Raw genomic sequence first — 22,478 nt, forward strand, 5'->3', positions numbered from 1 at the left:
CGGAAAAAGACAAAACAAAACAAAAAAAAATATATGCAGTGCTCCGGATTGCCTTGTAATTACAGACTGTGCATACTGTACACATCGGTTTGATTGAATTATTAGAAATCTTGAAACCTGTTCTAGACATGACCGGTGGCAGACCCGCATTTTAAAAGAAGCATTTCTGAGGCCCCATTAGGGTAACTAGTGTGGTAGGCACAATAACGGCACCCCAGAGATGTTCACACCCTAATCCCCAGAACCGTGGGTATGTTATATTGTGACAAAGGAGAATTACGGTTGTAGATGGAATTAAGGTTGCCAATCAGCTGACCTTCAAGTAGAGAGATTATCCTGGATTTTCTGAGAATGTCCAATATAATCAGGAGGGTAGTTAAAACAGGAAGGTGAGGGCTGGCCGGTTAGCTCAGATGGTTAGAACGTGGTACTGGTAACACCAAGTCCAGGGTTTGATTCCTGTACTAGCCAGCCACAAAAAAAAAAAAAAAAAACAGGAAAGCGGAGGCAGAAAAGGAGGTTGAAATGATTTGATGTGAAACTGGCCATTGCTGGCTTTGAAGATGGAAGGGGGCCATGAACCCCTAAAATCTGGGGAAAACAACGATACAGATTCTCCTAGAGACTCTAGAAAGGAACACAGCCCTGCCGACACCTTGACTGAAACCCAGTGGCACCTTGGCAGACTTGTGACCTCCAGAACTGTAAGATAATAAATCTGTGTGGTTTTAAGTCACTCAGTTTGTGGTAATTTGTTATAGCAACAATACAAGACTAGTACATTAGGAGACCACTTCAGGCCTTTCTTTTTTTTAATACTACCTTATGTTGACCTAAATATTTCACATATTCTCATTTTATCTTCTAAATAAGATTACAAGCAATTTTTTTTTCTGTTTCTCCTACTAGATTTCTTTAAAGTCAGAATCTGCATTTTGTTCATCTCTCTATCTCCGTGTCTAACACCATACTTGGAATAAATGAGCATTGGATAAATTTTTTTGAATTAATTATAAATACATATACTATCTGTGGACATGGTTAGTTATGACTACTGCTATTATTATGTGATTATTACTAATTCACACAGGGCCCACCACAATGTGAGGTAAATAACATTATACTTGATAAATTCTTATTAAATTTCTCCACTAAATAAACAAATCCACTTTGTTTGGGTACTAGTATTATGTGACATGCTTATTTGGGAAAATTCCAGCTTCTCTGAATTTAGATGGGAAAGACAGATAACAGTGTGATTTAATTATTCACATTTTGCCAAATGTATTTTTACTGCTATGTCAGCTATGGATTTCTCATTTACCTCTTTACAATACTGTGCAAGAATATCATTAAATTTCATCATCATTTGTCGATTAACAGCCTCCCGTGAACGAATATGCTTAAATTTTAAAAGCATGTCAAATGCTGCTTCAGCTGATCGAAGTGTCTTAAAAGAATCATCAATAAAATTTTTTGCTTCTTTCTCAATAACCTGCAAAAAAAAAACCAACAGAGTCAATAAAAAAGCCCTAATGCCCCTATAATTATCCTGCAAAAACAAAGTGGCAAGAAATAAGAAAAGAAAAAAAAAAAAAATCAGTGGCATGGGATAGATTTCTCTTACACTTTAATGGAAGCTGGAATCCAATTAAAAATGGCAGATTGGTTGTGTTGATTTTTTGATCTCTCTCCACAACGGGTTCAAAATGATAGAGAAAAGGAATTTTCAAAAGTATCAGTTCATATAAACAAAATAATATGGGAGAGGACACAACAGCAGAGGAGATAGTTCAGGAGTCTTTAGAAGAGAGTAACTGGCTTCACAGAAAGCAGAGTTATGACCTTATGCTCGCAGTAGGGGGAGCAGGTGGGTACCTGTCCTCTCTGGGAGGCTGAACATCTGGAGGCGCCAGGAAGGTTGGGGGCAAACAGATGATCCCTTCCTCCACCATGCAGAGCCAGGCCAGTATGCCTCCTTTATCCCTCCCCTCACCACCCCATTCTATAAAAGAGGGGAAAGTTAGCTCTAGAAAAATTAAATCTGAATATCAGATTTCTAATAACACTGGAAACTAGAAATCAGTAAAGAATGTCTTTAAATTTCTGAAGAAACATTGTTTTCAACCTTGAATTCTATACCTAACTTTTATTTTGAACTTCACACATACAAGACTCAAAGAATATATGCTCCATAAAACCTTTCTCAGGAAGCTACTAAAAAATGTGCTCCACGCAAAACAAAGGAGTAAACAAGGAAAGAGGAAGACGCGAGATCTAGAAAAAAGAAAATCCGACACAGATGAGAGAAGACAGAAAGTCCCAGGGCCACTGCTTTTGTAGCAGCCCTAAAAAGCAAGCCATCTGGGCTAAACAGGGACAGTGACCTCTGGGAGAAAAGCCTCCAGGTAGTACCCATTACTGATAGGTGGATGGCAGAGATGTTAAAGAGGCTGGAAAAATTAACAATGGGTATGTGAATAACCAGGCAAACGAAAAACAAAAGCAAAGTTTAACTCCAGGGAAAATGAAGGGTTGGACAAAAAAGGTGCCATGGTTGTGATGGGTTTCTTGGCCTAGCTATGAACAATATCTCATAGATATAACGAGTAAACACAGACCATTAATTTAACCAAAAGGTACAATAAAATTATGTTAGATGACAGAGAGGGAGATAGGACAGTCAAGTCTATATTATTCTGAGAAGTTAATAGAAGTCTAAAATTCATAAATCAAAAAATAATCACATTGGCACATTCTTTAGGAAATACGGAGGCATGGGGCCGGCCCGGTGGCGCACTGCTACAGTGCACCGCTTGGGAAGCGTGGCGGCGCTCCCGCCGAGGGTTCGGATCCCACATACAGACCGGCCACTCACTGGCTGAGCGAGGTGCAGGAGCAACACCGAGGGTTGCGATCCCGCTGCCAGTCCCGGTCCGGTACGGGCGCAACACTGAGGGTTGCGATCCGATGCCGGTCACGAAAAAAAAAAAAAAAAAGACACACAAAAAAAGGAAATACAGAGGCAAATAAAAGAAACATCTAAAATTGTGGTAAATGATGGTAAGAACAGAGATCAAGAGGAGTTACTCATGAGGCTGCTTTTTCTTATTATGAGCCTTTTAGTGGTACTTAAGTGAATTTGATGAAAAGCTCAGTTTCAAAAATAGTGGGTTGAGGCCGGCCCATGGCTCACTCGGGAGAGTGCGGTGCTGATAACACCAAGGCCACGGGTTCGGATCCTATATAGGGATGGCTGGTTTGCTCACTGGCTGAGCGTGGTGCTGACAACACCAAGTCAAGGGTTGAGATCCCCTTACCGGTCATCTTTTTAAAAAAAAAAAAAAAAAAAGACAAAAATAGTGGGTTGGACAGTTAGCTCGGATGGTTAAAGTACAGTGTTACAACACCAAAGTCAAAGATTTGGATCCCATATGGCCAGCTGCCAAAAAAATTAGAAAGAGAATATGCTGGCAAGTTAGCTCAGTTGGTTAGAACACGGCACTGCTAAAACCCAGGTCCAGGGTTCGATCCCTATACTGGCCAGCCACCAAAAATAAAAATTTTTAAAGTCGAAATTTCTTAAAAAGCACTTAAAATAAAACAGAAGCTGAGAATAAATTGGATACAATTTAAATGGAAATGTCTATAAAACATAGCAGAACTGCCTGGCATTGACCAAATAAAAAGATGCTCTGGGCTTGTAAAAACAATTATGTGAGACTTAAAATGGGGATGCTACTGACAGAGCTTCCCGCATGACACTGAAAAGGGAGCCTGCTGGGCCGCCCTTCATGCTACGTGGAACGAAATCTGACTCCCAACTACAGTCTCTCTTTGCCAGACTCTGCCTCCCCCACACCTCCTATATCATCTCCCCCCTTCTGTCGTTCCCCAGCCCAAAGCAGCCCATGCGTAGCCAGAAAAACCTTCCTAAAGTATAATTCTGATTATATCACTCCTCGGTCAACAACCTTCAGTGGCTCCCTACCACCTACTAAATTAAGTCCCCTGCCTCACTCTAGCCCCTCCTTAGCCCTCTCCAATGATGCGCCCAACCCACTTCTCCCTCTATCATCCACCCCTGCATTTCACCAAGCCATTCTATTTGCTCTTCCTTAAACAAGTCCTGTTTTTTTGCTTCTGATGCCTTTATTCCTGCTGCTCTTAGGACCTGAAACAGCTTCGCTTTCGCAGCCTCCATCCTCACCCCCATCTTCACCTGTCCAAAGCCTCCCCAACTCTAAAGGTTACTTCCAACTTATGCTTCCCATACCCCCAACCTCTGACAAAACACCATCATCAAAAACCCATTGGGTAGAAAAATAAAACTCTTTAAATACATCTTATTCTATGTGTAAAAAAAAAAAAAAAAAAAGATCCATTGGGCATGTTGTGATTCTCTTGTCATATTTAGTTTATTTTACCTTGATTCATAGACAAGTGAATTTATGTTATATGAAACAAACTTTGTAGAAACACTACTGTGTCTAGCTCTATTTAAACTTATTCCACCTGAGGAACAGGAATGGAGACAAAGGAGATAGAGAAGTATCCACTTTTACCTTACACACTTCTCTATTATTTTGTGTTTTTCACAAATAAGCAGATATTACTTTTTGTGATTAAACAAGCATCCCTAAATAACCCAACAAATTGAACCCGGGGAAAACATGGTGGCCAAGATCGAATCAAGGGATGTGTTACTTGCCAGAACTTCCACCTTGAAGTCATCCATCACATACTTCCAGTACTGGGAGGACCTGATACTGAAGGGGTCAAAGGTCAGGTTTTCCATGGGGGCGACCAGGCTGTCCACCCTGCACAGGACATCATCGATGCGCTTGGGATCCCCTGTCACTGCCTTTAGTTCTGGACCAAATATGTTGTAAAATTCCTCCATAACCTGTTCAATCAAACAGAACAATGCAGAGGTGACATTTTGGCCTTCTCATGAATATTCTAACTACAAAAAAGCATATCTAGATTTACCTGAGGGCAAGAATCGTGTCACGCAGGCAACGTCCTCCCCGCCTAAGACCTTTGGTACTATGCCTACTGCATGGAGGGTAAGATCCGATGCCTAACATAGCCTATGAGGTCAGCACGTTCTGCCCCTCCTAATCCTCAACCTTTTGCCCATACTGCTCTCCCCCTGCTGTTCCACGTCCAGTTCCATGTTCCTTTCTGTCTCAGGGACTTTGCACTTGCAGTTGAAAGTGCCTCACTAGCTCCAATTCTTTGTTTAATATCATGTCATTGAGTCCAACCGTTCGAGACCACATCAGGCCCCAATACACACTTCCAGAGTACCCTGAACCCCGCTTTTCATAGCATGTGCCTCAGCTACAGCTGTGTATTTGTGTAACTATTATGTCTACCATCTTTCTCTCCCTCTGGACGGAAAGCTCCCTGAAGCCAGAGACTAGGTATGTCTTTGCAGCGCTGGCTTCCCAGGCGTGTGACCTGGGCTGGCGCACAGGGCCCCGTGCTGAGAAGGGCCCCAGGCTAGGTCTGAGGCTCTGCTGCTACCATCTTGAAATTCTGAATAACTTCACCTCTGAACTTGTGTTTTGTGAACAAAGTCTGATGGACAGGGGTGCATGTGAGCCACACAGAGCCTGGGAAGCAGTGGCCCCAGGAGTTCAGCAAGAGCCAGTGTGAGCATAGGTGAGGTGCTGTGTCTCTGGCGAGGACGCAGGGGCACCAACAGCTCTGAGTGGCCACGTTTGCGATTCAAACCAGAGCTTGCTTCAGACCCAGAAAGGAGGCTAAGAATCGTTCATGGAAACACATGTGTCAGAGGAACCTTGTCAGACCCTCTCTTACTCCTGTTACTTCCCTGTGTTGGCCACACTGACACTGGAAATGATGACATATGCCAAAAATAGGACAACCTGTAGTGCCTTTTGCTTTCAGTTCTTCTTTACCCATCAGTAAGCAGAAGGCAAAGAAGTATCGAGAAGTGAAATTAGAGCAGCTCACTGAGCTGCGTGCAGAGTTTCCACTGTTCTGATAACAATGAAACACACGAGCACACACCGGCTATGAAATACGTATAACCTCAGCGATTCCACACAGGAGCTAAATGCCCTTATACATGCATTTTAAACTGACTTCAAACAATATAAAGATGAACGACAAAAGTCATGCTAAGAATTTTAAAGTTTAATTTTCCTTTCTTTTCTTTTCTTTACTTCTGTGGTGGCAAACCAAAAAAGTCAGAACGAGGAGACAGAAATTGGAAGAAAAAGCTTTCTATTTTAATTCTTTTTACAGCATTTCGCTTTCTTGCTTTTCGGACAAGGGACCTGGCACTTCTGTTTCGCGCCAGGCACTGCTATCACATAGCCCGTCCCGCTTTTGCTCACCGTCGTTTCTCTAGCAGCCAGCACAGTGGGAGTTCTCGATAAATATTTAGCACGCATGAGACGACGAGGGCTGTGGCTAACTCATCCGGTCACTGAGCACTTTGGTTATCCACCCAGAAGAGGTTAGAGATCAGACACACACACGCGTTGTCCCTGGCAGATGGGGAGCAGTCGGCGCAGAGGACAAAGACAACAGGGCTTAAGGAGAGAGTGGAGGGAGAAGGTCTCAGGCTGGCCTTCAGGGAATTCCAACATGGAATAGAAAGACAGAGGAAGAGGATTTTGCAAAAGACAGAAAAGAAGTGGCCAGAGAGGTCAGAGGAAAACCAAAAAGGGGTGAGGAGATGTCACAGAAGCCAAGAAAAGGCTGCAGTGGCAGAAGGTCCGGTGTGCTCTGCTATACGAGGTACTTCATGGAAAAAACAGAATGGAAACATAATGTGAATCTTTCCATGAACTCTCTGAAGTACCCTCGTATTCTAGTACATTCTAGTATATTCTAAATGTTCTTCTCTCAAGTGTTTCTCCTGGCCAGGCTCTTTCTGACTCCCAGTTTCTACCTGACACGGAGAGAGATCCACTGTTGAAAACCCAAACTGCTTCCCCCTGGGCAAATTCTCACTCTAATCACCTTCCTGTGCATTGAAGAAACGCAGCTCAGCCTCCTACCTGCAAAATGTCGTAGAGGTCCTGGCAGATGGAGGCCATGTAATCGGTTCTCTCAAAAAGCCGTTTCCGATCAAACTCCCATCGAGCTTCTCTTCCCGAAGCCTCAATCTTGGCCCGGATGTCAAAATAGGCCTTTTTCCACATCTTGAGGGTGTTCTTGGCCTCCAAGGTTTTGTGTTGTGCACTTGATCTATTTTCTCTGCAAAGCAAAGAGATGCCATGATGGGAAGGAAGCCTGAGCTGCAGGGGTCCAAGCCCCACTCCCCAGGGGGAGCAGGTGAATTCCAACCAAGGAGCCTCCCAGACTTCACAGCCTCACTGTAAAAGCTTACAGGCGAGCTGCTGCTCTGCCACAATTTGCAAGGGTACTGGTGGGAATTCCAAGCCGTGGCCAAGGTTGGCCTTCGCTGCAGCTGCACACCCAGTGTGCAAAGCTGTGGGGCACCTGGTAAGCTTTCTGTCTGCACTAGACAGGAAGCAGGTGGCCCTGGGTCTCAGGCCAGAAATGGTGGCTGCAACACTGGGGCAAAATGGCAATGCCAAGATTTTGGTACCTAGTTTACCTATATAGACTTTTTTTTTTAAGAAAGTAAAAAAAAAGGTCCCTGTCTCCCTCAACATCCTCAAAAGCTGTTCCTCCAGAGGAAGGCTGGGGTCCAGGATTGAGGATCCTCCCACCCTCTGCCTCAGTCTCTCCAAGTATAAATAGGGAAGAAAGTCCCAGTTAAAACAAAACTTGTTTAGGGCCGGCCCGGTGGCGCACTGGATAAGTGCGCCGCTTGGGAAGCGCGGCGGCGCTCCCGCCCGAGGGTTCGGATCCCACATACAGACCGGTTCCCGCTCACTGGCTGAGCGAGGCGCGGGAGCAACCCCAAGGGTTGCGATCCCGTTGCCGGTCCCCGGTCCGGTACGGGGGCGACACTGAGGGTTGCGATCCATTGCCGGACATGGAAAAAGACAAAAGACAAAAAAAAAAAAAGCTTGTTTATACATACATACATATATATACACACACACGAGGGTACTTCAAAAAGTTCATGAAAGGATTCACGTTATCCTTCAATTCTGTTTTTCCATGAATTTTTTGAAGTACCCTTGTACACGCACACACAGGAGCATATATACAATCAGCCCTCCGTATTTGTGGGTTCTGCATCCACGGATTCAACCAACCATGGATCAAAAATATTTGAAAAAAAAAATAGATGGCTGCACCTGAACACATACAGACTTTTGCTCGTCATTATTCCCTAAGCAATATAGTATAACAACTATTTACATAGAAGTTACATTGTATTAGGTATTATAAATAACCTAGAGATGATTAAAGTATAAGGGAGGAAGTGTGTAAGTTATATGCAAATACAGATGGTTCCAAATTTACGAAGGTTTGACAAGATATTTTCAACTTCTGATGGGTTTATCAGGATGTAGCCACATCATAAGTCAGGAAACATTTGTACTATGCCATTTTATATAAGGCACTTGAGAATTGCACTATATATATATATATATATATATATATATATAAAAGAAACCAGACACAAAAGGACACGTATTGTATGATTCCATTTATATTCAAATGGCTCCATATTATATGACCCTACATGGTATGATTCCCAGGGATAGGAGGATGGGAGGTGGGGGTGGGAGTGACTGCTAAAAGGTATGAGGTTTCTTTTGGGAATAAAGAAAATGTTCTAAAATTGATTGTGGTGATGGGTGCACAATTCTGTGAAGATACTAAAAGCCATTGAATTGTATATTTTAAATAAGTGAATTGTACAGTATGTGAAGTATAGCTCAATTAAATAAAACAAAACCAAAAAGCCACCGTGACTTCTTACTTGAACAAAGTCCGCAGGTTGACCACTTTGCAGACTCTTTCTGCAATTTCCCAGGCAATGCGTTCCATGAGCGGAATCATCCTCTCGTCTTTATTGTAGTGTCGGGAGATGATCCACACCATTCGCAGGGCACTCATCATGGAGGGGATGGTGTCCAGGACAACGTGGAAGCCAGACCCATGCGTTATGTTCTGACCAGAGACCATGCGAGAGAGGAGAGAGCAGTGCAAGCCCCCTGAGCCTTGGGGTCCAAAGAGTTTCATAAAACAGTAAGCATGCAAGGAGTTTCATGCTTCTTAATTCTTGAAAAATGAACTTATTTTAGAGGAAAGTGTTTAACAAACAAAAGAAGTTTGAAATAGGTCTGTGCCCGCTGCCAGGGAAAGATAGATAAGATTTACAATTAAAGTAAACAAAGCAATTTGCAGATGTGTATATAAAGTATGAGAATGTTCATGTATTTTATATACATAGAATATATAGGCATGTGTAGAGAGAGAGACAATATATATGTATATGTACTGAGTATACACACACACACAGCATATGCAAAGTACATTTAAGGGGCCGGCCCATGGCTCACTTGGGAGAGTGCGGTGCTGATAACACCAAGGCCACGGGTTCGGATCCCTATATAGGGATGGTCAGTTAGCTCACTTGGGAGAGCGTGGTGCTGACAACACCAAGTCAAGGGTTAAGGTCCCCTTACCAGTCATCTTTAAAAATAAAAAAGTACATTGATCACATGTGGCAGGCTATATTTTCCAAAGATAGACACAATGGCATCTTAATCCTGTCCCTTGCCACTCTCCATCAAAACATGGAGTCATCCTCTCCAATCCCTTGAATGCAAAGGCTCTGTTCCTGCTTTGGCCAGTAGAATACAATGGCAATAGTGTTGTGTCACCTCCAAGCATAGCCCTTAGCTGGCCTGCTTCTTGTCTCTTGGAAGCCAGTTGCCATGGAAGAAGTGTGACCACTCTGTTACCCTGAAACTACCAGGCTATGAGACATCCCAATCACACAGAGAAGGCCTGGGACACAAGATACCACGTGGAGCAAGAGAGGCCAAGAAGCACCCGGGCACCATCCTGGAAGGGGATCCTCTAGCTCAACCACCCACCAGTTGTCACAGGAGCCAAGATGAACCGCCCTGCTAAGCTTTTCCAAAATCCCTGACCCACAAAATGAGGAGACAAATACAGATACTTCTTAATTTACAGTGAGGATAGTCCCATTAAACCCATTTTAAATTGAAAATATTAAGTCAGAAATGCATTCAATACACCTAACCTATTAAGCATTGTAGCTCAGCCTAGCCTACCTAAATTGTGTTCAGAACACACTTTAGCCTACAGCTGGGCCAAATCGTCTAACATAAAGCTTATTTTCCAACAAATGCTAAATATCTCATGTAATTTATCCGATACTGTGCAGAAAGTGAAAAATAGAATGGTGTATGGGTACTCAAAGCACAGTTTCTACTGAATGCTGTCACTTTTGCCCCATCATAAAACCAAAAAATCGTTCAGTTGAACCATGGTAAGTTGGGGACTGTCTGTACAATGGTTGTCATTAAGAAAGTGAAAAAACAACCCACAGACTGGGATAACTGCAAATCATATATCTGATAAAAAAAATTGGCATTCCAAAAAAATTCTAAACTCATAAATCAATAAGAAGAAGACAGACAATGGGGTAAAGTTTAAAACAGACATTTCACCAAAGATATGCAAATTGAAAATAAATAAGCACATTAAACATATAATAAAGATGTTTGATCTCATTAATCATTAGGGAAATGCAAATTAAAACCACAATGAGATACCACTTCATACCCACAAGAAGGGATATAATCAAAAGACAATAATAAGTGTTGGTGAGAATGTGGAAAAACTGGAAGCCTCGTGCATTGCTGGTGAGAATGTAAAACGGTACAACCACTCTGGGAAACAGCCTAAAAGTTCTTCAAAAGGCTTAACAGCATTACCACATGACTCAGCTATTCCACTTCTAGGTACAACAATAATTAAAAACCTATGTCCACGGGCCAGCCCATGGCTCACTCGGGAGAGTGTGGTGCTGATAACACCAAGGCCCCGGGTTCGGATCCCATATAGGGATGGCCGGTTTGCTCACTGGCTGAGCATTGTGCTGACAACACCAAGTCAAGGGTTAAGATCCCCTTACCGGTCATTTTAAAAAAACACAAAAAACAGAAAAAACCTTTGTCCACACAGAAACTTATACACACATGTTTGTAACAGCTCTATTCATAATAGCCAAAATGTGGAAACAACTCAAATGCCCATCAACTGATGGATGGAGAAACAAACTGTGGTCTATCCATACGATGGAATATTATTCAGCCATAAAAAGGAATAAAGCACTGATAGGAGGGTACTTCAAAAAGTAGATGGAAAGATTTGTATTATCTGTCAATTCTATTTTTCCATGAACTTTTTGAAGTACCCTCGTACATGCAACAACATGGAAGAACCTTGAAAACATTGTGCTGAGTGAAAGAAGCCAGACACAGAAGGGTAAATACTGTGTAATTCTACTTATACGAAGTATCTAAAATAGGCAAATTCATAGAGACAGAAAGAAGAATAGACATTACAAAGGACTTGGCGGATGGAGGAAGTAGGAATTCGTGTTCAATGGACACAGAGTTTAAGTCTGCGATGATGAAAAAGTTTTGGACATAGATAGTGATGATGGGTACACAGTATTGTGTATGTATTCAATGCCACTGAACTGTACACTTAGAAGTGACTAAATGATAAATACTATATCATATCACAATTTTTTAAATGCTGAATGGGAAAAAAAAGGAAATTAAATCATGTGAAATCTCATTTACAGAGCTGACTTTCCAAAGCACACCCAGGGTACCTTGAAATGACGCTCTACAGTGGAGAGAAACCGCACGTTGTCCGAGGCCTCCATGTGGAACTTGAACAATTCCGTTAAGACTGGCTGCAGGTTAGCCACAAGCATAGACTCTGATTCCTTGATCACATCCATGACTTTTCTGACTATTGGAAGCTTTGTTTGTTCATGGAGTGCACTTAAGGTTGCATTTCTTTCCCGCCAGAATTCAATTTCAGCCAGAGGACCATTACCCTGAAAGTGACATGAACACACAAACAACGCTCATCATGAGTGTGGAGTGGACACTTGCAGGGGTTTCTTCAGCATTCATTCCTGTCTTCCCAGCTGCTCCAAATAGGGGCCAATCCATACAGGGTCTTCAGGGGTGTGTTCTTGACCTAGGATGGTCCAATCAGAGTAAATCTCAGGACTCTGCCTGGGAATGCTAGACAAAGACACTCTGCCTTTCTCTGGACAATGTGGTGTGCAGACGTTGGGCCAGAAACTTCTGCAAGTTTTGTTTGTTCATGGAGTGCACTTAAGGTTGCATTTCTTTCCCGCCAGAATTCAATTTCAGCCAGAGGACCATTACCCTGAAAGTGACATGAACACACAAACAACGCTCATCATGAGTGTGGAGTGGACACTTGCAGGGGTTTCTTCAGCATTCATTCCTGTCTTCCCAGCTGCTCCAAATAGGGGCCAATCCATACAGGGTCTTCAGGGGTGTGTTCTTGACCTAGGATGGTCCAATCAGAGTAAATCTCAGGACTCTGCCTGGGAATGCTAGACAAAGACACTCTGCCTTTCTCTGGATAATGTGGTGTGCAGACGTGGGGCCAGAAACTTCTGCAAGTAGCTACCATGAAGGAAACCAGCTGGAGGAGGAAGCACCCTCCACCCCAAAGAGAGGAGGTTAGAACTGAGAGATTCACAGAGAAACACTGTGAGAATCCTGATCAAACTGTACCTGAAGCCACCCTGCCTCTGGATTTTTCAGTTACTTTGAGCTAAGAAAATCTCTTTCTTATTTAAGCCAGTTGAGTTGGGCTTCCCGTTTGGGGCAGCCCAAGCATCCTGACTGATACACGATATTATCTTTATCAGTCCAGGCAGTAATCTGGTAGCACACAAACATCAGAAAGCCCAAGAATGATATTTTGGGTATCTTTCTTTGATCTTTTAATGAAGTCACAAAACAAAGAGACTAAATCAACCAGATCCCCAGACTCCTGGCTCTTTCTCAGGGTGGTAAGCACGACTCTGTGCCAGGGATCTCTGAAAGCCCTGCACAAATTACCTGAGGTGTCTTCTTCAGCTGGCCCTCAACAGCTGCAGATATCTGATTAAGCCAGTTTATCACACATTGTTCCAAGGTTTCAACAGTTTCTGGGTCAGCTGCCAGATCAGACACCTCTCCCTCTACACTGATGCTTGGCATTTCTAACTTGATCTCACCTAGTAGAATAAAAATGGTCAGTCAGCCACTAGAGTTTAGGAAAAATGATTATAAACAATAATGCTTAAGTTAATTAGCTGGCTCTTCTCTATATATATCAGTATAATAAAGTCTGACACACCCCCTGTTCTAACCTGTCTCTATCTCATTCTTTCATCAGAATGTAACTAAAACATTTTAGATCCTTGTTCCAGTGTTAAACTCTGTCAAAATGATTTAGTTATTTAAGACGTCTCCAAATTTATAAAGACTTCAATTTTTAAAAATTTAAGAAAATCTCCAGCATGAAACACTAGAAGATAAATCAGAAAAAAATGACTTCAGAGGAAATTGAGATAATATATACAAAAAGAGAAAATTTCCAAAAAGAAATCCCAACTATTGGTCTCAGAGATTTGAGGTAATATGGCATCCATCAAACAAGAACAGATGCTATGTAAAAAGGTAAAATCAGAGAATGTGAGGTCTTAAAAATGAAAAATATAATAGCTGATATGAAATTCAATCAAAGGTTGGAAAGATAAAAGTTGAGGAACACTCCAGGAAAGTAGAATACAAAGACAAAAAGATGGAAAATACAAGAGAAAAGATAAGAAACAAAACCTACACACATCCATCCAACAGGAATTTTACCAAGAGGGAACAGAGACAAATAGTGGAGGAAATTATCAAGAGAACTTTTCAGTTCTCAGACTGAAAATACCCACAGAGTGCTTAGCAAAATAAATAGAAAAACAACCACACAAAGGCCCATCATCATTACATTTCAAAACACTGGGGATAACAAGACAGTCCTAAAAGTTTACATAAAAGAAGGAATAAAAGAAAAATAAAAGGAGTATTCAATTTCTCATCACTGGATGCTGGCTGCTAGAAAGCAATGAAGAAAATGTATTCAAAATTCTGTGGTAAAATTATTTTCAACCTAGATTTCTATACCCAGACAACTAACTAACTGTAAAGGTACAATAAGTCATTTCAGATATGCAAGTTCTTGTAAAATTACTTCCCACACACCTTTTCTCAGAAAGCTACTTAAGGATGTATTTCTGCACAATGAGGGAGTAAAACCCAACTAGGAAAGAAGGACTGGGATCTGTGAAACACTCCTCTGGGATGACAGCTATGGAACACACTGAGAGAGCAACTAGGTCACACTGCAATGGGGAACTTGGGGCCCTGGGAAGGAGCACATCCAATAAAAAGAGTGCCCTCTCGCAGGGAGGAGATTTTGCAAAAACAAAACCAAAGAGGACTTTATGAGATATTTTAAGAAAGGCATTTGGGAATGCTGGGGGAGGAAGGGAAAAACTGTAAAAGAAAAAAAGAATATCAACATATACTATTCTGCCTTGCAATAAACAATATTCCTACAGCCATAATAATGTAAACACTGTTTAGTATTTAATGAAAAGCAGGAATATAATTATAACGGAAGAAAGGAGGTAAGCCAGCAGTGGAAAGAGGGTGGCAAAAGCTTCATCATCGTGGCAGGAAATAATTCACAATGTCTACAATTAAGAAGAAATAGCAGTGTGCTCATATAATTTAGAGATATGGCAGTACCATGGATAGAAACAGCTAAAGAATTTTACAAATTTACTATGAGGGAGCAGAACTGACAGGTAGGGAAAGTGAGGCAGGGTCATTTTTTTTCAACTCAGTATCTGTTAGTACTATATAATTTTTAAACATTATGTATTACTATAAGAGAATTTAATATATATTAAACTATATAGGGTTATGGGTTAGGGTTGGGGTTATAGAATTGTATAATTATAGAATATAGCATTATATAGAATAGGGGTTATTATATAGAATAGGGTTGGCAAACTTTTTCTTAAAAGGCCAAACGGTAAATATTTTAGGCTTTGCAGGCCAAATGGCAAAATTGAAGACAGAATGTAGGAGCTTACGTAACCACTTACAATGTAACCATTTAAAACTGCAAACACTACTCTTAGCCCAAGGGCCATACAAAAACAATCAGCAGGTTGGATTTGGCCCATAGTCAAATGTGTATATGCTGACTCCTGTTATAGAATACTAATTCGTCTGTGTTTCTGGTTCATGCTCATTGTAGAAAAATATGGAAACAGAAAACAGAAAAAAAAAATCTTACTCTTACAACCTAATCAGTAATAGTCAATGATAATAGTTTAGTGTATTTCCTCCCAGGTTTTCATCTAAAACCCAAATATGTTTTCCACTCATTTTTACTACAGAAACAAGACACACGAATCATATTTCAGATTATAAGAAATGAGTCTTCACGCTTCTGCTGTGTTATACCAATTCAAGGAGCATGAGAGAGGGAAGAGAGAGAAAAAGGTTAGGCAGAAACACAGGAAGATGGTACAAAACACGGAGAAACATACACCAAAGGAGAACTTCACTGGGGGGATGGAGTACTTCTAAAATAGAAGCCTGAAAAAACACTTCTAGAACATATTAAAGGTCTGGATATTTCTAGATTTCTCATTTCCAACACAGAAAATTCCTACAGAGCAGAACATGTTAAATTTTCCTTTAAAGGAACAGAAAAGTTTATTTTCCTAGAATGATAATCCCATCTTATGGGCTTTAATAGCCTTACTGATAAATGGCAATGTAGGACCCTAAAAATTTACCCACCAAATGAGACTCATCGTCCTCACTATGCCAGCCTCTCGGCCTTCCTGTTCTCCATTCACGACCCCCATTCTCCCATGACCCAGGCTCTGGGACTCTCACTGGGCCACCCACCCCGTCTCATGAGGTGCAGAGCAGCTCGAGTCAACAGTAGTTGCTGCGTGCAACTTGCAGATGATGTCAAATGCCACCTCCTTCATGAAACCCCTTTTGATTTCCCCCCATTTTTCCAGCTTGCTCTCCCTCTTCCAGACCCTAAAAGCACTAGTATCTTTCTTAAGCTCCTTATTCTGCCACAGTTCTTTGTGTGCTGACTTCTAAGGTTGTTGAGAACAAGGATTTCATCATTCCTTTCTGTGTCTCTTATAATGATCAGTTAAGTGTCTTTCACAGAGTGAGCATGTAAATAAGAAACCCCTTTTGATTTCCCCCCATTTTTCCAGCTTGCTCTCCCTCTTCCAGACCCTAAAAGCACTAGTATCTTTCTTAAGCTCCTTATTCTGCCACAGTTCTTTGTGTGCTGACTTCTAAGGTTGTTGAGAACAAGGATTTCATCATTCCTTTCTGTGTCTCTTATAATGATCAGTTAAGTGTCTTTCACAGAGTGAGCATGTAAATAAGAATTATCACAAATTAAAACAAAAAGCCTCCTGAACTCTTAAACTGTCTTAATGTAAATTAATCATTCTTAACTAAAGAGGAGACAAATGAAACCTTACCTTCAAGTTGCTGTATTATTCTCTGAATACTACTTGCAAACTTCTGAATGCTCATTAGAAATTCATCCCGTATTAATTGAACACTGTGATATTCTATTGCTTCCCCAGGTGTGGTGGGTAGGTCTATGTCATACTCAAAAGACTCCGGGATTTCTCCAGATGTGTGTCCCATGGCCGTATCCATCTTGTGCTGGTTGTAAGACAATGCTGGCAAAAAAACCTGAAATGCCAAGTTTATGAAACAAATCACGCGGCATCATTTTCAATAATTCATGTACTTCAATTGCTTCTGGCTTTGAATATTCTGTTACATAGAGGTACAAATACACAAAGTGAAAACTACTCAAATCCAGAGCACAGACCTAAGGAGAGAGAAATTACACTGAACTTTAAAATGACCCAAAGGTTAAGAATTCTAACTACGCCTAAGATAAATACCCAGAAAACAATACTGTATTTCTTTATCTGCCACCAGTCACTGAGAAGTTAGAAAGTGAGGCACAGGGAAGGGAGAAACTATGTATTAAACCCATCAGCTCAGTGTCACGTTAGTTCGTGTGAAGAAAATAAAAGAGATACTGAGGACACAGTCTGTCTGAAATTAAGCTGGGGACAGAAGTATGCATTTATGAAGTCATTTGGACACAATTACAAAAAATCTTACCCCCACATAAAAAGTGATATTCAAATGCCTGTGGGTTAGTTTGGTTGGTTGATTGGTTGGGTGGTTTTTGGTTTTTAGTTTTGCCTATTTTTCTTAAAACTTTGATATATCTTTTAAGACTCTTTTAATCTACAATTGATTGAAGCACCCGGGATGTTTGAATGGATTTGGCTGATGGCACCCTCCTGGTGCAGAGGAACCAGCTTCTTCGGGATCTGCATTTCCTACCGTTGGCAGAGACTTCACTGGAAGACCTTTACAGGGCTACTGGTGTCCCTTCTATCAGGAGACGAATAATGCTTGGTTTTCTCTCTTTTGACCCATTAATGCTTAATGCCTAGATCCATTAATCTATTGGGGATTGCAAAACTGAAATATTCTCATTCCAAAATTTCTTTCTATTAGCTGAAATACTTTTATGAAGAGATACTTCTCTCATCCACTATTCGATGATCTAGTACATTTCATTTAGGGAAGGCAGAATAAATGTTTTGAGTTCTCTATATTTGCCCAGCTTTCAAAATAATAAATTGATTTTCCATCCCTCCAAAAGTGAGCCATCAGGAATTGTTAGTACCATTATAAACTCATTGATTTGAATACATTTAATAGGTTTCAATCCTCTGCAATGGTTATCCTTATTGAAGATCAGTGTGAGTGAGCCTCTTCAAGCTGACCCCTGTGTCCTTTAGACGGGACTCTGGTAGTCTAAATGGTGGAGAAAACATGATGGTAGAGCACTGGGAAAACAAACTGTGCTACATCCATCCATACTATGTGGTGAGTGAGCCTCTTCAAGCTGACCCCTGTGTCCTTTAGACGGGACTCTGGTAGTCTAAATGGTAGAGAACACATGATGGTAGAGCACTGGGAAAACAAACTGTGCTACATCCATCCATACTATGTGGCGGGACATATGTAGGATGTCAGCAGTGGTTGCCTCTGGGGGTCTGGGGACATTATGCGGAATTCCACTTTCTAGTTTATATATTTCTGTAATGTTTGGGTTTTTATCATGAGCATGTATTCCTTTTGTAATCAGGAAAAAAAAATTTTACAACAAATTTTACTGAGAAAAAGTAACAGAAAGGAGAGGAATTGCATCATTTGTTGGTTACTTAATGTGTGCAACCATTAAGAATTAACTATGAGTTACGTTTTGACGTTATCTTATAATGAAAAGTTGGATTCACTTAAGAAGGTGGCCAGTGCTGTTGAGTTCTCAGGATCGCTCTCAGAAAAGATGTGCAAATGATCAGGAGCATGGTCAGTGGAAATGTCACGTGCAGGCAGTTCAGAGGGGCTTGTACCCAGTGAGCCTTTCTGTCCACTCCTCAGCCCACTTCCACCACCTCCACTGGAAGTCACCAATGGCCACCCCACCAGCCCTTCCTTGCCTATCTTATGACTTCTGGATCACCCACCCCTAACTCCCCCATCTATATGCTCTCCCTTGGTTGTTTCATCCAGTCCCTTGACTTTACGCCATCTCCATATCGATGACTCACATATATTAAAGGGCTGCTCTAGTTGGCATGTGGAGAATGCAGTGTAGGGGGCAATAACAGAAGCTAGGAGACCGTTTAGGAGGGTTCTGCAATAGTCCTAGCAAAAGAGGATTTTGTGGTGGTTTGGACTTTAGTCCAGACCTTCTCAGTAAGGTCTTCCTGGCCACCCTATCCAAAACTGCAAAAGCCTCACCTTTTCCTATCCCCCTTATTTTCTATCCCTCTTTTTCCTATCTGGCTTCAGTTTTCTCCTTAACTTTTGTTGCTATCTAACATACTATATATTTTCTCATTGATCTTGTTTAAGGTAAATCTTCCCGACTAGAATGTAAGCTCCATGAGGCACAGACCTTGTCTGAGTTGTTTACTGCTTTGGAATACAGTAGGTGTTCAATAAATATTTGCACAATAAATATTTGCCAGATGAGTGCCCTGAGTTCTCCCCTGAGCTCCAGACTTCTACATCCTGCTTCACTCCTCGACTCAAATGTCTAAGAGGTCTCTCAAGCTTAACATGTGCAAAATAGAATTCTTGGTTTTCCCTCCAGATTTATTTCTCCCAATGCCTCCAACTCCGTAATGACTCCACCATCCCCCCAGCTGCTCAGACCCGAATCCTAGGAGTCACCCTGGATCGTCTCTTTTCCTAAACCTCCATATTCAAGTCATCAGCAAGTCTTGTTGGCTTTATCTCCAACACTGATACTCTTTTATTCCATTTTTTTAAATTGTGGTAAAACATACATAAGGATTGCCATTTTAAGCATTTTTTAAACACACAGTTGTGTGAAGTTAATTATATTCACCATGTTGTGCAACCACTACTTCTACCTATTTCCAAAACTTTTTTGTCATCCTAAACATAAACTCTGTACCCATTAAGCGATAACTTCTCATTATCCTTAACCTCGGAAAGGCTGAGATTTCTTCCTCAGTCCATATTTACCTGACATATAATATCCTTCAGAAAACCAAGCACTTTAGCATTTATAATTCCGTACTCCAGCGTTTCAGGCATAATTTCCATAGCTTCCTTCATGTCAGTAGCCTCAGAGATTGACTCTGAAGAAGAACAGACCCAGAGTGTAAGATCCATAGGGAAGAGAGGCCAACAGTTAACATTTCCAAGTGTACAGAAATCTTTTCCTTCTCCTCAAATTGTTAAAAGGAATTTTCCAGTCACAGACTCAGAATATACACTAATTTGTACTTAAATCAATCCCTGGGTCTATGGGAAACTGAAGTAATGGGTTAGTACCAGCAGCACGCAGAGCCACACACATTAGCTAATCTGGTTGGAATATCTAAAGCTGGACAGAAATAGAAATAATTTGGGTTGTCTAGAAACACTTGTTGGATTCCTTGCTGCTATGGACTGAATGTTTGTGTCCCCTAAAATTCTTATGTTGAAGCTTAAATCCCCAATGTGATGATATTTGGAGGTGGGGCTTTGGGAGGTGATTAGGCCATGAGGGTGGAGCACTCACGATGAGATTAGTGCCCTTACAAGAGGAGACACAAGAGGTAACCTCCCTCTCTGCTCTCTGCCATGTGAGGAGTGGAGAAGATGGCCATCTGTGAACCAGGAAGCGAGCCCTCACCAGACACCAGATCTGCCTTGATCTTGGACTTCCTAGCCTCCAGAACCATGAGAAACAGACATCTGTTGTTCAAGGTCTAAGGTGTTTGTTAAAGCAGCCAGACTGGCTTGGACACTTTCTTCGACTGTCCCCCACGCCCAGCAACTCTTCCTCAATTCATTGTCAAAGTACCTTTTGAGTCATTGGAGTTTTTAGAAAGACATATTTGGTAACAGTCTACCCTTCTGACATTTTATTTGATATGCCCTGCCACCCCCCATACACACACACACCAGAAATGTACCTTTTGTATTTCTGAGAAAATACACTACATCCTGGTCAAGAAATTCCTCTGGAACAGGAGTACAGAGCACATTGAGATACATCTTTTCCACAATGTGCTTCACAATTCTCTGAAACATGGGGAACAAAAAAAACTGTCACACGTGAGATACATCTGTTCACCCAATGAACCTAACTAATATACAGCTGAGCTTTCTTAACCAGTGAATGATCTTATTTTCTGATAGCACAGCCACAGCCTTACAGGGTACTAGCAACTACCAACATGTGAGCTAAAATGCACCAAGACTCTGAACACTACACCTGACTCTACTATTAACCAGCCAATAACATCTGAATAAACTTACCTAGAAAAAGTTCAGATAAGAGTTTCACTAGGATATATGTTGCAACAAACAGGCTTAAATTTTATTTTGAGGGTGGGATATATGAAGTAATTAAGTATAATTTTGTTAAGCATGGGCCAGACCAAACACTTACATCCTAGCTTTAAACTCCACCCATGGGATTTTTGCAGTAAAGGGTTCACTCATCAGGCCTAGGTTGTCCAAACCCTGCACATTCCAAAGGTCCTTAGGACTGGCCCTTGACTGACTCCTGGGGGATAACTTCTAAGCTCTTCTAATATCTTGCCTGATATGAGTGTTTTTGTATACCTGTAGCTTTGGGCCCTGCCAGATAGTTTATGCTAAGAATGTGATTTACAGTGGATGCCTGTTTTTGTTTGCCTGGAGCCCTGGGTCACACTGTATCAGTTTAACCTCTGGGGTGGAGGTAGGGGCTGGGGACTAGGGGGGACTGAGTAACTAAGGTCAGCTATGTGGATGCTCCATACCTACATAACTGACCCCCAATAAAAACCCTGGACATCAATGCTCAGGTAAGCTTCTCTGGTTGGCAATACTTTGTGCATGTTACTGGGGGAATTAAGCACTGGGGGAATTATGCAACTCCACTGGGAGGGGACAACTGGAAGCTCATACCTGTTTTCTAATGGACTCCACCCTGTGCACTTCATTTTTTTTGCTCATTCTAATTTGCATCCTTTCACTGTAATAAACTACAATCATGAATATAAAAGCTTTTCTGGGTCCTGTGAGTCCTTCTAGCCAATCACTGAACCTGAGGGTGGTCTTGGGGACCCACCCACAGGATTCTATAGGATGAACTGTGTCAGTTTTCCTGATTCATCAGAGGACACTAGAGTCCCATTACCCCACCAACGAGGATGAAAAGCCATGCATACTTTGCTGGGGACGTTTTCTAAAATGTCTCTGGTCATGTCTTCATCCTCTATGCCAATTAAAGGTGGACACTAGAGTCCCATTACCCCACCAACGAGGATGAAAAGCCATGCATACTTTGCTGGGGACTTTTTCTAAAATGTCTCTGGTCATGTCTTCATCCTCTATGCCAATTAAAGGTGGAGCCATGGAATCACTTTTCAGACGCAAATTCTTAGCTGCAAAACATTCAATATGTAAGATGAAATAATCAGAAAATTAGTTTTCCTACCATCAAGACCTGGCTTGCATTTTGCATGATAGCATATTTCATTCAACAGGCATATTACCAAAAAGCTATACACAAACTTTTTACAAATGAATCCTATTGTAGCCCTGACTTATAATTGAGGAAGGCTATTGATAGGTCATCCATCAGAAATTTAACATGTGTGTATGTGTTTGTGTGTGTCTCAGTTATAGTGTCAAACATGTGATTTCTCTGAGATTTTTGCTTGAAAAAAAAGACCACCTTTTTTTTAATCATTATGATGAGAATTACAGCTAACACGTTAGCATTAATTCCTTTTTCACCATGAGACTCAAGATTTGTGGGGGACGAAAAGA

The 22,478-nt window shown here is 41.4% G+C and overlaps 1 protein-coding gene across 1 annotated transcript in view; it reads right to left on the minus strand.

Moving 5' to 3' along the window:
• Positions 1 to 22,478, minus strand: part of DNAH10 (dynein, axonemal, heavy chain 10) — a 150,365-nt gene that overhangs the window by 122,041 nt on the left and 5,846 nt on the right. The window contains exons 3-11 of the mRNA XM_008591330.1: positions 21,990 to 22,090; positions 20,630 to 20,738; positions 19,692 to 19,807; positions 16,574 to 16,793; positions 13,065 to 13,222; positions 11,786 to 12,016; positions 8,888 to 9,078; positions 7,041 to 7,239; positions 4,712 to 4,906 (exon numbers count right to left, since the gene is read on the minus strand). Coding sequence (XP_008589552.1) covers positions 4,712 to 4,906; positions 7,041 to 7,239; positions 8,888 to 9,078; positions 11,786 to 12,016; positions 13,065 to 13,222; positions 16,574 to 16,793; positions 19,692 to 19,807; positions 20,630 to 20,738; positions 21,990 to 22,090 — 1,520 coding nt within the window. The remainder of the gene's footprint in view (positions 1 to 4,711; positions 4,907 to 7,040; positions 7,240 to 8,887; positions 9,079 to 11,785; positions 12,017 to 13,064; positions 13,223 to 16,573; positions 16,794 to 19,691; positions 19,808 to 20,629; positions 20,739 to 21,989; positions 22,091 to 22,478) is intronic.

The sequence above is a fragment of the Galeopterus variegatus genome, unplaced genomic scaffold (genome assembly GCF_000696425.1).
Source record: "Galeopterus variegatus unplaced genomic scaffold, G_variegatus-3.0.2 Scaffold147, whole genome shotgun sequence".
In the NCBI taxonomy this organism is placed as follows: domain Eukaryota; kingdom Metazoa; phylum Chordata; class Mammalia; order Dermoptera; family Cynocephalidae; genus Galeopterus; species Galeopterus variegatus.